Source organism: Mustela lutreola, chromosome 4 (assembly GCF_030435805.1).
Source record: "Mustela lutreola isolate mMusLut2 chromosome 4, mMusLut2.pri, whole genome shotgun sequence".
NCBI classification, from domain to species: Eukaryota; Metazoa; Chordata; class Mammalia; order Carnivora; family Mustelidae; genus Mustela; species Mustela lutreola.
In genome coordinates this window covers 160,135,606-160,153,996 of record NC_081293.1, presented here as the reverse complement: position 1 = coordinate 160,153,996, position 18,391 = coordinate 160,135,606, and the positions used below count along the sequence as shown (strand labels likewise).

The 18,391-nt window shown below is 35.5% G+C and overlaps 1 protein-coding gene across 2 annotated transcripts in view; it reads left to right on the top strand.

Moving 5' to 3' along the window:
- Positions 1-18,391, top strand: part of DPY19L2 (dpy-19 like 2) — a 92,384-nt gene that overhangs the window by 62,940 nt on the left and 11,053 nt on the right. For both annotated transcript variants that reach the window (XM_059171548.1, XM_059171547.1), the window contains 5 exons: positions 8,634-8,658; positions 14,210-14,329; positions 14,748-14,922; positions 16,729-16,828; positions 18,083-18,208. In XM_059171548.1, coding sequence (XP_059027531.1) covers positions 8,634-8,658; positions 14,210-14,329; positions 14,748-14,922; positions 16,729-16,828; positions 18,083-18,208 — 546 coding nt within the window. The remainder of the gene's footprint in view (positions 1-8,633; positions 8,659-14,209; positions 14,330-14,747; positions 14,923-16,728; positions 16,829-18,082; positions 18,209-18,391) is intronic.

Below are 18,391 nucleotides of genomic sequence, written 5' to 3'. Positions count from 1 at the left end.
CATCCCTGTTAGCCCTCATTACACAGCCCCAGAAACCACTATTCTATTCTGTTTCTGAGTTTGACTTTTTTCTCTTCTTTAGATTCCACATATAAGTGATACCATAAAGTATTTTTTTTTTCCTTTGGCCTATTTCACATAGCATAACACCCTTCAGGTTCATCCACGTTATCACAGTTGGCAGGATTTCTTTTTTTATGACTGAATAATAATACTCCATTGCATGTATGTATGTATGTGTGTACACACAAACACACACCCTACATATTCTTTATCTGCTTGTCCATCAACTTACATTATTTCTATATCTTGGCTATTGTGAATAATGCTTCAATGAACATGGAAGTGCTGATATCACTTCAAAATATGGATTTTGATTATTTTGGATATATTCCCAAGAGTATGGATGGCTGGATCATATGGCAGTTCTATTTTTAATTTTTTGAGGAACCTCCATACTGTTTTCCAAAATGTCTTTTCAAGTCATTTGTCCATTTAAAAATCAGATTATTATCATATATTTTTTTGCCATTGAGTTGTATGAGTTCCTTATGTACTCCAGATATTCACCCCGTATCAGATACACAGTTTGCAAATATTTTCTCCCATTCAATAGGTTACCTTTCCATTTTGTTGATTTTTTTCCTTTGCTGTGCAGAAACTTTTTAGGTGATGTCATCACACTTTTTTATTTTTCCTTTTGTTGCTGGTGATTTTGGTTGCCAGATTCAAAAATTAATTGCTAAGACTCCTGTCAACTTAATCTTTGTGACTGGTGTAAGATAGGAGTTTAACCACATGGTTTTGCATGTGAATATCATTTTCCAACCATCATTTATTGAAAATACTATCCTATCCCCATGGTGTGTTTGTGCCCTTATCAAAGATAAACTGACCATATATGCATGGGTTTATTGTTGGGCTCTCTATTCTGTTCCATTGATCTATGTGTCTTTTTATTCCTGTACCTGTACTGTTTTGATTACTTTAACTTTGTGGTATGGTTTGAAGTTAGGAATCATAATACCTGTAGCTTTGTTCTGCTTTCCCAAGTTTATCTTGGAAATTTAAGGTCTTTTTTGGTTCCATATAAATTTTAGAATTATTCTTTTTATATCTGTGAAAAATGTCATTGGAATTTTGATAGGGATTGCATTAAATCTGTAGATTGCTTTGGGTAGTATGGATATTTTAACATATGTCTTCCAAACCAAAAGCATAGAATATCTTTCTATTTATTTGCGTTGTCTTCAATTTCTTTTATCAGTGTCTCATAGTTTTCAGTATAGAGGTCTAGCTTCTCCTTTGTTAATTGTATTCCTAAGTGCTTTATTGTTTTTGATGCTATTATAAATGAGATTGCTTTCTAAATTATCTGTTTAGATGGTTCATTGTGATTGTGTAGAAATGCAGCTGATTTTTGTGTGTTGATTTTGTATTCCACAACTTTATTTATGTATTAGTTTTAACAGTTTTTTGGTGAAGTTTTTAGGGTTTTATGCATATAAAATCATGTCATCTGCAAACAGATAGTTTTACTTCTATCTTTATTATTTTTTTAAATTTATTTTTCTTGCCTAATGCATTGATTAGACTTTTAGTACAATGATGGAGAGAAATAGAGTGGGCATCCTTGCCTTGTTCTTGATCTTAGAAGAACAACTTAATTAACTCTGGGCTTGTTATATATTATATGCCATTATTCTGTTCAGATACCTTCATTTTGTACCTAATTTTTTAAAACTTCTTAGCATGGAAGGTTTTTGAATTTTGTCAAATGATTTTTTCTGTGTCTAATGAGATGATCATTAGGTTTTTATCCTTCATTCTTTTAATGTGGCATATTGCATATATTGATTTGTGTATATTGAACTATCCTTGTATTGCAAAGATAAAATCCCACCTGCTCATGTTGCATGATCTTTTTAATATGATGTGGAATTTGGTTTCTAGTATTTGTTGAGGCTTTTTGCATCTATGTTCATCAGGGATATTGGCCTACAAAATTCTTTTATTATCCTCATTTTACTTCAGTATGAGAGTAATGTTAGCCTTGTAAAATGAGATTAAGCATATCCCTTCATCTTAAGTCTGTTGGAAAAATTCGAGAAACATTAATTCTTGTTTAAATGTTTGGTAGAATTCTCTAGTGAAACCATCTGGTCCTCCACTACTTCTTCTTCTTCTTCTTTTTTTTTTTTTTTTTTTTTTTTGAGAGAGATTTTTTGGATTACTGGTTCAGTCTCCTTACTAGTTTTTTTTTTTTTTTTAAGATTTTATGTATTTATTTTTGAGAGAGAGAGAGTGGAGGTGTGGGGGGAGGAGCAGAGGGAGAGGGACAAGCAGACTTCACTCTGAGTGCAGAACCTGATGTAGAGCTCAATTCCTGGGATCTGAGATCATGACCAGAGTTGAAATCAAGAGTCAGACGCTTAACGCACTGAGTCACATCACTGCCCTTCCTTACTAGTTTTAATTTTATTCAGATTTTCTTTTTCTTCGTGATTCAGTCCTGGTAGGTTATTGCTAGGACTATGTTCTTTCTTCGGGGTATCCAGTTGTTGGTGTATAATTGTTCATAATAGCCTCTTATGACCCTTTGTATTTTTGTGGTGTCAGTTTTAATGTTCCCCCTTTCATTTTTAAATTTTATTTATTTAAATCTTTTTTTCTTAGTCTAACTAAAGGCTTATAAATTTTATCTTTTTGAAAGACCAGCTCTTAATTTTTGTTGATGTTTTCTATTGTTTCTTGTCTCTGTTTCATTTATTTCTCTTACGACCTTTGTTTCCTTGTTTCTTCTTTCCTTTTATTAACTTTGGTCTTAGTTTGTTCTTTTTCCAGTTCCTTTAAGTGTATAATTATTTATTTAAAATCTTTTTTTCTTAATGTAAGCACTTACCACATAAAATCCTCACTTAGAACTTTTGCTGCATCCTGTAAGTTTTGGTATGTTATTTTTATTTGTTTCAAGATATTTTTTATTTCCTTTTGATTTTTTCTTCTACCCATCAATTGTTCAGGATTAGATTGTTCAATTTCCATGTATTTGTGAATTTTCTATCTTTCCTACTTTATTGATTTCTAATGTCATACTGTCATGGTCAGAAAAGATACTTGATATGATTTCAGTCTTAAATTTGTTAATGATTGTTTTGTGACCTAACATAGGATCTATCCATAGAATGTTCTGTGTGCATTTAAGGAGAATATGTATTTTCCAGCTGTTGGATGAAATGTTCTGTGTATATTTGTTAGGTCCATTTGGTCTAAATTGTAGTTCAAGTCCAATATTTTCTTACTGATTTTCTGTTTGGATGATCCACCCATTGTTGGAATTGGGTATTGAAGTCCCCTTCTATTTTGCACTGTTTTCTATTTCTCCTCTCTGATCTATTAATACTTGCTTAATTTATTTAGGTGTTCCAGTGTTGGGTTACATATAGATTCACAACTGCTATATCCTCTTGATGAACTGACACCTTTATCATCATACAGTGACTTTGTTTGTTTCTTGTTACAGTTTCAACTTAAGTCTATTTCACCCTGAATATAGATTGAGATCTAGGTTTAGATACGTGTCATCTATAGGTTTGTGTGTGTGTATATGTATGATATGTAGAGTTATCCCTGCTTTCTTTATGTTTCCATTTGAATGAGTATCTTTTTTCGTCCCTTCACTTTCATCTTAATGTGTCCTTAAAGCTAAAATGAGTATCTTGTAGGCAGCATGTAATTGTCTTTTTTTTTTTTTTTTAAGAGAGAGAGCACAAGTAGGTAGAGAGGCAGGCAGATAGAGAGAGGGAAGCGGACTCCCTGCTGAGCAGAGAGCCCGATGCGGTGCTCGATCCCAGGACCCTGAGACCATGACCCGAGCTTAAGGCAGAGGCTTAACCCATGGAGCCACCCAGGCGCCCCTTGTTTTTTTGTTTTTTAATTCATTTAGCCACTTTCTGTCTTTTGGTTGGAGAATTAAATACATTTATGTATATATATTTAAAGATTTTATTTATTTATTCAACAGAGAGATCACAAGTAGACAGGCAGGCAGAGAGAGAGAGAGAGAGATTGAGATGGGGAAGAAGGCTCCCTGCTGAGTGAAGAGCCCAACACAGTGCTTGATCCCAGGACCCTGGGATGTTGACCTGAGCCGAAGGCAGAGGCTTTAACCCACTGAGCCACCCAGGCACCTCTAAATCCATTTATATTTAAGATTGTTATTGATAGATAAGGACTTGTTATCTTGTTATCATCTGGTTGTTTTCCATTTCATAGTTCCCTTCTTCCTCTCATGCTGTATTCTTTTTCTGTAATAATATGTTTGTTTCTTTTCTCTTAATTTTCTGTGAGAATCTACTGTAGTTTTTTTCTTTGTGGTTATCATGAGGCTTACATAATACATCTTATAGTTATAACAGTCTATTTTAAGCTGACAAAAACTTAACTTCAATCACATATAAAAATTTTGCCTTTTTACTTATCCTTTTGCTGTTACAGTTTATATCTGTTTATATTGGTATATACATTAACAAATTGTTGTGCTATATTTATTTTTAAATACTTTTCTTTTTTTTACTTTTATAATAGATTTCAGTGACTTACATGGCACTATTACAGCAGTACAGTGTTTCTAATTTGACTGTATAGTTAACTTTATGGTGAGTTTTCACTTTCATAGGTATTCAGGTTACTCATTAACATCCTTTCATTTCAGCATGAATTACTCCCTTCAGCATTTCTTGTAGGGCAGGTCTAGTGGTAATGAAGTCCCTCAGCTTTTGTTTGTCTGAGAGTTATTTGTTCACTTCATTTGAAGGGCAGCTTTGCTGGTTGAAGTATTCTTAATTGGCAGATCTTTTAATTTGAGCATTTTGAATATATCATCCCATCCTCTCTTGACCTGCAAGGATTCTGCTGAGAAATCCACTAACAGCCTTATGGGGGTCCCCTTATATGAGATAATTTGCTGCTTTGACAGTTCATCGTCTTTGGTTTTGATAGTTTCATTATAATGTGTCTAGTGAATTTGGGAGATTAACTTTGTATTGGTGACTATGAGCCTCATGTACTTGGATATACATATGTGTCTCCAGATTTGGCAAAATTTCAGCTGATCTTTAAATAAGATTTCTGCCCTTTTCCCCTCTCTTCTCTCTTAGGCTGCCATAATGTAAATATTGTTTCTCCTGATGGCATTTCATAATTCACATAAGCTTTCTTCACTCTTTTTCATTCTTTTTTCCTTTTCTCTTCTTACTGGATAATTTCAAATTATCAGTCTTCAAGTTCCCAGATTCTTTCTTCTGCTTGATCAGGTCTCCTGTTGATGCTGTAAATTGCATTTTTCATTTTCATTCATTGCATTCTTTACTTCTAGAATATTTTTAGTTCTTATTTTATAACTTCTAGTTCACAGTTAAACTTGTTTTGTTCATGGGTTGTTTTCCTGATTTTATGTTTTGTCTACAATATAGACAGTGATTTCTTCTGTGGGGTCAGTTACTGGAAAATGATTGTGTTCCTTTGGTTGTGTCAGGCTTCCTTGATTTTTCATGTTTCTTATAGCCTTTCATTGATGTCTTCACATTTGATGGAGGAACCACCTCTTTTAGACTTTAAGGACTGGTTTTGGAGAGGAAAGACATTCACTTGTAGGTAGGTGTAAGGAGCCAACTGGGTAAGGTTTGCTGTTTCCATTCCTGGGGAAGGCTCAGCAGTGTAGTGTCTGTGCAATTGAGTTTAGCATCAATGAGGATTGCATGGGTCCTCAACCCGAGGGTTGGTGGGTGCATTTTTATTTGAAAAACACCTTTATTTTCCCCTCACATTGAGTTGGTGGTTTGGTGAATAGGTATTTCTGGTTATGTTTTTTTTTTTTTTATTTAAAGCATTTTGTAGATAATTATTAGGTGCCAGGGTGGTTCAGTTAGTTAAGCATCTGACTTTAGCTCAGGTCATGATCCCAGGGTCCTGGGATCGAGTCCCATGTCTGGCTCCCTTCTCTGCAGGGAGTCTGTTTCTCCCTCTGTCCCTCCTCCCATTCATTCTCTCAATCTCTCTCTCTATCTACTAAATAAATAAAATGTTTAAAAATTCTATAGACAGTTATTTCCTAGCATTGAGCATTACCAATGAGAAATTTTTTTTGTAGTTTTTGTTTTTTTTTTAATTTTTTATAAACATATAATATATTTTTATCCCCAGGGGTACAGGTCTGTGAATCGCCAGGTTTACACACTTCACAGTACTCACCAAAGCACATACCCTCCCCAATGTCCATACCCCACCTCCCTTCTCCAACCCTCCTCCCCCCAGCAACCCTCAGTTTGTTTTGTGAGATTAAGAGTCACTTATGGTTTATCTCCCTCCCAATCCCATCTTGTTTCATTTATTCTTCTCCTACCCCCTTAAGCCCCCATGTTGCATCACCACTTCCTCATATCAGGGAGATCATATGATAGTTGTCTTTCTCCGCTTGACTTATTTCACTAAGCATGATACGCTCTAGTTGCATCCATGTTGTGGCAAATGGCAAGATTTCATTTCCTTTGATGGCTGCATAGTATTCCATTGTGTATATATACCACATCTTCTTTATCCACTCATCTGTTGATGGACATCTAGGTTCTTTCCATAGTTTGGCTATTGTGGACATTGCTGCTATAAACATTCGGGTGCACGCGCCCCTTCAGATCACTACGTTTGTATCTTTAGGGTAAATACCCAGTAGTGCAATTGCTGGGTCATAGGGCAGTTCTATTTTCAACATTTTGAGGAACCTCCATGTTGTTTTCCAGAGTGGTTGCCCCAGCTTGCATTCCCACCAACAGTGTAGGAGTGTTCCCCTTTCTCTGCATCTTCACCAGCATCTGTCATTTCCTGACTTGTTAATTTTAGCCATTCTGACTGTGTGAGGTGATATCTCATTGTGGTTTTGATTTATATTTCCCTGATGCCGAGTGATATGGAGCACTTTTTCATGTGTCTGTTGGCCATCTGGATGTCTTTGCAGAAATGTCTGTTCATGTCCTCTGCCCATTTCTTGATTGGATTATTTGTTCTTTGGGTGTTGAGTTTGCTAAGTTCTTTATAGATTTTGGACACTAGTCCTTTATCTGATATGTCGTTTGCAAATATCTTCTCCCATTCTGTCAGTTGTCTTTTGGTTTTGTTAACTGTTTCCTTTGCTGTGCAAAAGCTTTTGATCTTGATGAAATCCCAATAGTTCATTTGTGCCCTTGCTTCCCTTGCCTTTGGCGATGTTCCTAGGAAGATGTTGCTGCGGCTGAGGTCGAAGAGGTTGCTGCCTGTGTTCTTCTCAAGGATTTTGAAGGATTCCTTTTGCTCATTGATATCCTTCATCCATTTTGAGTCTATTTTCATGTGTGGTGTAAGCAAATGGTCCAATTTCATTTTTCTGCATATGGCTGTCCAATTTTCCCAGCACCATTTATTGAAGAGGCTGTCTTTTTTCCAACCAATGAGAAATTTTATATGAAGTTTTGCTCTCTGGAAATTTATGGAGTTTGAGATATGAATGTACATATGTATACATGAATGTGTGTATTTTACATGTTTATTACACGGGACATATTTCTTTACATGGGACATTTTAATCTGAACATTCACAACGTCCTTTATCTCAGAGAATTGTTGGCTCTCTTAAACTTTTGCTTTAGCCTCTCTTTTTTGAACATCTGTTATTGCTCTTTATCAATTTATATCATTTGTATGTTTGAAGATTTGGTTATACATTTATATTTTAGATTAGCTACTAGATTTATTTGCATCAGCAATTATTGTCAGGGCCTGTCCTCCCTTGCACACAGCAGCTCACCGCAGGATCCTGTTGTGACCAGTAGATTTCAGGACAGGTGGGAAACCCCCTACCCACCCCCTCTACCGGGCAAGTCAGGGCCAAGCTGCAACAGAGGCTGAGTGATTTGGTGATGGCACAGCTTTCCTGACAGGCCACCCCCTGACCAGCCTTTAAAAACAAACAAACAAACAAACAAACAAAAACCCTCTGGATCTGTTTGTGCCCTTGAACTTCCTTACCTCTTAGTGTCTTACCTGAACTGTAAAACCAGAGTCTTCCACTTTCTCAATGGAGCAACTAAACAGGCAGTCCATACCCCTGGTATGAGTGTAACACACGAGCTGAGAGGAGAACAACGTCGACACCATTCAGGCTGTGTTCACTTCACAGTGCCCAGAGCTGAATAGGTTCTTTAGACATAAATTTTTGTAGAACTAAAAATATTTATATGCTTTACCCAGTACGTTTTCTTCTGAAAGTTTATTCTGAAGAAACACTCAAGGATGCTCAGAGTTTTATGTACATGGTTGAATATTTAATAGAGATTATTTTTCTTTAAATCTTTCTAGAGGTATAGTCTCCAGCAATCAGTAAAATCTATTTTATCTTAACCAAAGCATGACTTTTTAAATATACCTTACATAGGATGACTATAAATCATGCCTTTCAAATTTTTATTTTTAGTGATATTATCTAATTTTTATTTACTGATTAGAGAAAATCAAATTTCTTAAACCTAAGAACAAATAAATTAAGTTTGTATTTATGTAATCATAATGGACATTCAGTAAGTAGAGAATGTTTTTTATTCCAGAAAACAGCTCCTTGAACATGGTGAGGTAAAGCTTTCATTTTAATCTTTGCTATATTTGTGTATTAAATTCTAGTTCAAGGATAATTCACAAAGGTTTTGCCTTGCTGCCAATGCACTGTCAGCAGTGGTTCAGTGGTTCAGCGTTGGTAATAAATGCTGATCCCTCCTGTGTGTGCTTTTGCTTTTTTGAATAGTAGGATTTCTGAAAAAATGGAAGGCTTATTTATGACCATGGAACATAATTAAATTGCTTTTATTTTTTCATCCACTCTTTTATTCATTCAACAATAAAAGCATTAATTCCTAACCCAATGAGCTATTCAGCTTCAGCCCATCAGGGCAGACATCTATGGCCCTGTGACTGGTGGCCTTTGGCCACACCCAGACTTGATATGCAGTCAGTTACAATCTTGGAGTTTTATAGGATACAGAAGATGGTATAGTAATGTTGCTGCCCTCTGATATGCATAATTTTTCCACAGAGACATGAAACAAATAAGACAACATATTATATGATGCCAAATTATTTTGTGGCATATGAAGAGAAAGCTCAGCAGGGGTAGAAATATGATTTCCTAAATAATAGTGCTTTGAGTCTTAAAAGAAAGGCCAAATATATAAGACAAGACAACTGAATTTGGACTTCATAAAAATAGCCTATAATGATATCAAAGTTTTTAATAGTTACTATGTGCCATGTACTGTGCTGTTTTAATTCTCATATTATTATTCCCATTCTGCACATAAGATAAGTCTGTTAATTAGATAAAAATAGCTGTTAACAGAGACAAATACTAATATTTCAATGACTTAACTCAGTGAAGTTTGATTCTTTGTTCACATAAAGTTGAAACCAGGAGTTCCTGGTTAGTGGGTGACACCCCCCCTCCAGCAAGCAGTGATTGAGGAACCCAGATGCCTTCCATTTATAGCTTGGCCATCTGCAGTGTGCTTGTCTGCATCACATCAGCAAAGGAGAAAGAACAGAGAAGACTCTGCCCTGGAGTGCTGATGTTCTTGTCTACATGAAGGCAGCAAAGGAGAAAGAAAGATCCTGCATTAGAGATTTTGTAAGGCCTAGGCCTGGAAATGGAAATGGGGACTTCCTGCCCTCAGCTGGGACCTCAGGCACATGGCCACACCTGTCGGCAGGGAGCTGGGAAATGGAGTCTAGCTACATGTCTAAGAAGAAAAGCAAAGCAGTCTTGGCCACAGAATAGAGACCCACAGAAATTAAGTAGTTTTCCTCAGGTCTGCCTCTAATTCATAATAAAGCTTGCATTTCAACACTGGCAGTCCATTTCCAGTGCCTTCAAAGTAGTAGTCAATACTTCCTGCTTCCTATAGACAGGGCATTTGGAGAAGGGATTTACATATAGTTATAATTTCATTCACACAACAACCCATTGAGGTAAGTACAGTTGTTTTGTGTGTTGTACAGGCGAAAGAAAACTATGGCATGGAGAAGTTGAATAACTTAGGTTCGCAAAGCTGAAGGGACATAGGGACCTTAGCTCTGTGGAACCAAGGCCTTTGAACCTAGGGCATGTAGCAGCAGAGTCCGTGCTGTTAATCATTTAACACATGCTATGGCCTAATGTGAACTATGTTTACGCAAATGAGTTGTGTCACATTGCCCAGTTTTACTTAGCAGGGCACATTCGTACTTTATATTTTATCATATGGTATTCAAAACCCAGGGCTTTTTATTTATATTTCTCAACCCACTCTTTTTAAAAACACAGTGTTGCTTAATTTTCTGCCCTCTTCTCACATTTTATTTTCTTACTCTATTTCTCCATTTATCCGTATTTTGCCCATTTTAATTTTTCTTCTGTTGTGTTCTAATCAGTTTAATCTTTTTTATGTGTCTGTTATACACCAGGTCCCTGCTTTTGTAGAATTTAATATGTAGTATAGGAAGACAGGCAATGTGAACAGATAATGACATGTGCCTTGATAAAGGAGGTAGGTAGAAAAATAGTGCAGAAAAAGTGATTATATCTGTGTGAAGAAGATGGGGTAGTTAGGGACAGATTTTTTTTTAATGATGTTAGAGGAGTTTACCAAGGGCAGAGCATGTACATATACAAAGGAGGCATAAGGTAGTATGGTATGTTAAGCATTACAGGCAAATCAGGATTGCAAATGCATAGAAAAGAAGTGATACATGTTCAGACTATGGTGACTTCATATGCAAAGAAGGTAGACTCTATCCTGGACTTTGTTGTTAAACAAGAAATGATATAATCAGATCTAATTGTAGATATTTTTGTTCAGCTGTCAGTCAAAAGGATGGCTTTTTAAAAAGTAATCAGAATTTGGGGGAAGAATTACTTCTTTTGAAAAATAGATTGAGTGACATATGTTGGGGTTCTGTACCCTTCCATGTTCTCAGATTAATAGAACTATGTGGTTGAATAGTTTATTGTCTGGAAAAGAAGCATAGTGTAGTGGTTAAACACACAGACTTGAGAGTTGGCTGGCCCCAGATCCCTCTTCTTCCATTTACTGGCTGTGTGATCATAGCCAAATTACATTACATCTTTTTGGGAACAACCAGAACAACAACAGTAACAGCAATACTTATCCCACATGGTGGCTATAGGATTAAATGAGTTATATGTAAGATACTTACAGTGATGCCTAGTGTTAAGCCCTGTGTAAAGGCCCACTTTTAAATTTGTGTGCTTTCTGGACTGAGACCTCAGGGGCTCCAACTAATACTCTGCCCTCTGTTAACTGTGCCAGTGAGGGTATTTCTACCATGTTCTCAAGACATCTTCACAATTGTTGTGGGAGGTAGTTTTGACAGGGTCAGTCTGCCATTTGGACTGACTTTCTACACTTTGTTTTCTTTATGCTTGGGAGCTGCCACCTCACACTCTACCCAGTCACACTCCCTTATTCCAGGGATGGGGAGTGAACCATTTCCTGAGCTGCTCTTCTTTCCTTGCTTCCAGCCTCTAAAAGATGTTGTGAGGATTTTCCTAGTAATTTTTATGTGGAGAGAGGTACTAACAAATTGACAGTAGGTTACATACAGTACAGAATTTTCGACTGTGCTTTTTAACTGTAGCCTTCTGTCTTCTACTTGGTAGGTAAAAAGAAAACTGTGTGATAGAATAGGAGATAAATTAACTATGGCAAGAGAGCTCCATAGAAAGTCAGTTGTAGCCTGTGAGTGGAAGGGAGTTTAGAGCATGTGGATAACCATAGAAGACAAATATGAGTGGTGCTATTTAGAGTGTTTGTTCTATGTCATTCCCCCACAAAAAAAACGTTGTGCAAGGAAGATAAGGAAATGGTGAAGATCTTTCAGGTCTCCATATGCAGACAGAGTCCTTTCAGCTTTTAGGTGAGAAAGGAAAGTCAAGAAGAGATTTAGATTTAGATTTAATTCTGGTCATATGAGAAGTTGGTGCTAAGGTAGAAGTGATGGGAAAAATAATAGAGTACAAGTGATGGGATTTCGAAGAGACAATGACAGTCTCATCCTGTGACTCAGAATAACCAAAGGAAGGCATATTGGGAGAAGTCAGATGTACACTTGCATAAATTAGACCACACCTATTGTAGTCGAACATTTTAACGGAACATGGGCAATCTGTACCATGTTCAGAGCAAGGCAACCAGAATTATGACACCATAGAGCTAATGATTCCAAGTTTCTGAATATTTAACTTAAAAATAGAAAGCTTTCTAAGGGTAAAGGTGGGATTAGTGCAAAGTCATGAGTACAGTATTTGAATAATAGAGAACTGCTATGTGCAAATAGGTTAGACTAATTTTGTGCAGTTGCAGAGGTGTGGAAATTATAGGGAGACACTGATTCAGTTTCAGAAAAGATTTTCTAGCATTTATAGCCATCCATAATTATAATAGGCACTCCTATGCATATTCCTTTTCAGGAATTAGTGAAGCGCCAGTTCATAGATTGACAGAAGAGATCTCTGTTTCAGATACAGGGTTAAAGAAGATGACTCGTGTAATCTACCAATCTGTGATTTAATGGTCCTAAACAAAAAGACCTATTTGGGTATGAAGTGCGTTAATGTCTTTTGCTCCTTCCGCAACATGGCCCCAACTGTGTCCAAAGAGGAGTTTGAGGAAAAATGAAGGATTGACTTTGAAATAAATCTTCCACATTTTGACTTTGGATTCAAGAATAATGAAAAAATTAACAAATTCCATTTTTAAACATCTTTACTTAAAAAGGAAAAAACACAGCTTTGCATTTTGTTTTAAACATAAGTTATATATTTCTAATCTAAAACAACACATTTAAAAAGTAAAATTCGGAAAAATCACCATTCAGAAGGAACCTCTATTTTTAGGTACATATTTTTGTAGCCATCTCCATCCCTCCCACCCCAGCCATGCATGTATATATACAGATAGATGGTTTTCACAAAATTAATCTTGTGTATATAATTAAACACATTGAAAACTTTCCATGCCATTAGATAATCTGCTAACACGTAATCTTTTAATGGCTATAGACGTGGGAAATGTGGTAATTTACTTATTCCTCTATAATGGTCACAGGTTTTTTCTGTTTTTGCCACTAAAAATTCACTTAAGTGATCCTCTTTATACAGTATTTTTGGTCTTCATTATTCCCTTAAATTAGAATGGAAATTTAAGTCAAAGGGGTTGGCTCTTTTGTAACATCTTGATAAATAATGCTAAATGTACAAATTACATCAGTGTATGTTTCAAGGACTCTTCTCTAACACTCAGTCTTAAATAGTTGTCCATTTTATAGGTGAAAATACCTTATTATCTTCAATGCTTAATTTGTTGAATATTAGCAAATTCAAACATAAATACTTAATGACACTTGACTGGGTTGCATAGTCTATTTTTCTAATGAAGAACTGGCTGATATTTTATGAGTATGTCTGTTAGAAAAATTTTGTCTGAAATCTTTGCTCAGTGGAACCCCATCTTAATAAAATGAGTGTCCTACTAATCAGTACAAATATTTATATATATGATTCCATTACTTTAAAAATAATCTAGCTTGTGTTTTGTTCTGATTTTTGTTGCTGGCTAAGTGACATGAAAACTTGTGAAACACTCAATATTTGTACGTCTCTGTGGCTCACTTCCTCACCTTGCATGTGTGCTGTTCAAATGCCACCTCTTGAGTGAGGCCCTCCCTGATTGTCCTCCTTGGAATTACAACTGCTCCAGCTCGTGGCCTCACACCACACACAGTGTACTCCCAGCCTTCTTCTCCTGTCCCACTTTCTAAGAGACTATAATTGATTCATTTACTTGCCATGACAATTTCCATCTCTACTTAGTGAATGTTCTAAAATGTAAGTCTCACAAGGGCAGACTTTGCTTACTGTTATTTTGTTCACGGTTGTATCCATGGCCTCCAGAACAGTACGTGGCATTTAGTACACATTTGCTAAATCTTTGTTGAATGAATGAATAAATATTACCAGATTTACTATTAAATTAAAAGATCCTTGTCCTAATGAATGGTAATAGTTTTAATATATATTATATGTATTAATTTAAAAACATATAAAGTGAAATATCATTTCATTTTGTTTTTACAGCTGATTTTTCACACATTGCAACTGTTAGCATTCACTGTCCTTGCCATTTTAATCATGAGGCTGAAGTTGTTTTTAACACCTCACATGTGTGTTATGGCTTCCTTGATATGTTCTCGACGGGTAAGGTATTCATTTTGGTGCCACTACACTATAGTAACTGTATGTGTTACTGCTGGTGAGGTTTCCATAGTTATTTTAGATATCTATTAGAGGGTATTACAGGATTTAGTTCCAGGATGTTTCACATTTTTGTGATTTGCTAATTTTAATCCTTGGTAGTAAATCAGTACTAGAAGGATGAGGTGTGTTTCTTTCTTTATTCTTTTGAGGATAAAGAAAGTTCCATTTTTATTAGGTCCTATAATTCCAAAATATATACTATTTTTAAATAATAGGTGACCAATCATGTGTGTATTATTAGTGCATTGATAATCTCAAACGACAATCCACCATGGTTTAGTAGCAAGGTGAGAGTTTATTATTGGCCCTATAGCACACTTCATATAAGAATTAAAAGTAATGGTTTCTTTCATTTCAGCTCTTTGGCTGGCTTTTTTGCAGAGTTCGTTTTGAGAATGTTATCTTTGGCATCCTAACAGTGATGTCAATACAAGGTTGTGCAAACCTCCATAATCAATGGAGCATAATAGGAGAATTTAATAATTTGCCTCAGGAGGAACTGATACAATGGATCAAATATAATACCAGACCGGGTATGTAGCTCTTTAGTTCTATGTAAAGCTAGTATACAGACATGTAGAAACAGACACACAGAGTCATTAATCACTGACAGATTTTAAGCATGCAAATTGTAGTGTCCACCAGTCAAACCTTCTTGAAAAACAATTTTGTGCCCTCTTTAGCTGCCTCCTCGATAACTGCCAAGAATTTTAATTAACATGAGGAATTAATGATTTTTCATAGATATGTACTATAATGCTTAGATCATTTTCATATTTTAACCCTAACAATGACAAGTAATTGTTCAATAACAAATCTTCACACCTTGTGAACAGACATTGGAGAAGATACTTTTTTGACCATGCGGAGGTCAACAGTGCCCTTTCTATCACTCCAGTCAGTGCTGACTCTCTCTTCCAACTTTGTAAAACCATTTGTGCACAGAAGAGTTAAAATCTCATATACTCCATTTTCTTCACTAAATAATTTCAAAAAGACTCCAAAATATTTTTAGCTTACTTTTTTCCCTATCTTTACCAAAATCACCTCAACCAGACATATTTCAATTTAAAAAACCTTTCCAGAGAATAAGTGTTTTCTACAGTATTTTCTATAAGTAATCCATAATCTTGCCCAAGACTATTTCATATTTATCTCACCAACAAGAATTAAGACTTTGCAGAGTATTTCTGCCCCTCTTTATGCCATAGTTATTTTCTCTTGAGTGATTTCAGCTGTTGCTGGACAGACTCCCCTACTTTTTTTCTGATAACTGTGTCCCTGGGCTTTGGGTTCCTCTAACTCACATTTGCTCAGTATTGGCACTATTGACATTAGGGACTGGCCTGTGCATTGAAAAATATTTTGCAGCATATCTTTCCTCAACCCACAAGTTGCCCACAATACCTCTCTCCCCACAGTGTGCCAATCAAAAATGTCTCCAGAAATATATATCCCTAGAAAATAAAATCACATCTGGTTGAGAACCACTGCTCTAGCCTAAGAACTTTCCATCATTAATTATTGAATCTTGTGATAATACATATACATTGATTGACTTATGTATCTTCAAATTTAAGTCATATGTAATGATACTCTCTTAAAGTTACATTTAGAATATTTAGTTAGATTTGCAAGTAAACATTCAGCTATTTACAGTAGATCTTAATAACATGCCTTGTTAGTGATTTTATTATATTGATTAAAAATGACAACTTTCAAAATTATTTAATAATTTATTATATAGAATTATCAGGAGGTAAGTAAACATTTTTGACTTCCAAGAAACTACAGCTCACAGTTTCATCTTAAAACATACAGCATGAGACTTGCCTTTTGTAACAGTCTCTCAGTTCTTGGCATTTTAAATTATCGGAACAAGTATAAAGTTTTGTAATTCTTTCTGGTCCTATGTGTTTTTCTAGCATTGTCTTTTACATTGAGCTTGAACATGGCAGGAAGTTGTAGTAAAGTGCCTGAGTGTGGGCTCTGGTTCCACCTAGGTGTATAGACTTGACAAGTCAATTATCTTTGTTGGTTCTCAGTTTTCTAATTTAGAAAATAAGAATAGCATAGAACCCACTTCATAAAGTTCGGCAAATTAAGTTGTTTAAGTTGTAAATAAGTTGTTAACTTATTTAACACAGTTCCTGGCACAGAGATAACAAAGTTGGCTATTATAATAGCAGACAATATTGAGCAAAGAAAAAGAATAATGCCAATAGTTACTATTTAAATGTATTTCATCTTTCTTAATTTGGGTTCAAATATTATAGATAAGTACTGATCTTTGGTGTTCTTTAAAATATGTCATTAGGGAAAATGTCCTTGTTTTTCAGATGCTGTTTTTGCAGGTGCCATGCCTACAATGGCCAGTGTCAAGCTGTCTACCCTGCACCCCATTGTGAATCACCCACATTACGAGGATGCAGACTTGAGGTTGGCAAATGATTGAATGTTTTAACCAGACATGCTAATTTTTCTCAAAATGAAAATATCATGTATTTATGACTAACCTGTATGTTATTCTATTTGTTCCAGTAGAACTGCTAAGTACTAGTACTAGGAGATGGGATGGTTCTAACCCATGGCCATAGTTTGCCAGGCCCTGCTCTGAACCCCACAAGCCCCTCTGACTGATTTAAGAAACCATTCTCTATTTTACCAATGGCCTACAACTAGCCTTTTCTAATAGAAAAGTACATGAAATTTGCTATATTACATGATTTTATGAAAATTTAGGGTGTTTTTGGTTAGCTAGTTATGAAATTCTGAATTATTTTAATCATTTTAGTCATTGTCAATGTAATCTTTTCCTGTTAATGCATCTTTGGCCTATTTTTAGAGTTAACATTTTAAATCATTTAAAGTTTGATGTCTGGTTTTGGACATTGTGCATCCTATATGCTTGAAATTTTGAGAAATGTCCAATGTGGGGTGGGAAGATCGATAACTGGGTGATGGACATTAAGGAAAGCACATGATGTAGTCAGCACTGGGTGTTATATGCTACAGATGAATAACTGAAAGCTACATCTGAAGCTCATGATACACTCTATGTTAACTCATTGAACTTCAGTAAGTTAAAAAAGAAATATCCAATGCATAAATGGTAATTATTCAGGATGTCATAAAAACTTCTCTATTTGGGGGCCAAATTATCTGTTGTACCATATTTTGGTGACTGATCCTGTTTGTCAAGCTTCCTCACTGCTACACTAGATGCCCTCTGTCTGAATGTATGATTTGTTATATTTCAACTTCAATTCATATGCTTTTCAGATAATTTCAGTAGGTGAAATTATCTACCAAAATCTGTTTTCACTCTGTTCACCTCTATTCGAATGTGTTCCGTGAGCAGATTAATTACTTCATGCATATGCAAAGCAAATTTATATCCTGAACTTTGTAGTCTCTAAGGCACTTGATGTTTGTTCTGGTAAAAACTAACAAGCAGTACTTACAAAATTCAAACCACTGTAAGTTTTAGCATATGCAAAATAAAAGCAGGAAAGTGGAAACTGCTATCCAAAAATAATCTGTGCTGTCCCCAAACCGGTTCATGCTGCTTGAGGTCATATATATGAGTGATCCACCCAGTGAGTGTTGAGATTTTCATTTACTAGCAGAATTGTTTCAGTCCATTCTATTCTAACGTATTAAAAAATATTTAATTGTGTTTTGAATGTAAAGGGCTCGGACAAAAATAGTTTATTCCACATATAGTCGAAAATCTGCAAAAGAAGTAAGAGATAAATTGTTGGAGTTACATGTGAATTACTACATTTTAGAAGAGGCATGGTGTGTTGTGAGAACTAAGTGAGTATGAGTCCTATGCTGTATGGTATGGAATATCTTTAAGCAACAACCGTTTTACCTTATTACAGTAGTTGTGATTCTTTAAGATGGAATTGGGGAGGGAGACAAACTTAACATTAAGAGACTCTTAATCTCAGGAAACAAACTGAGGGTTGCTGGAGGGGTGGCTGAATGATGAACAAT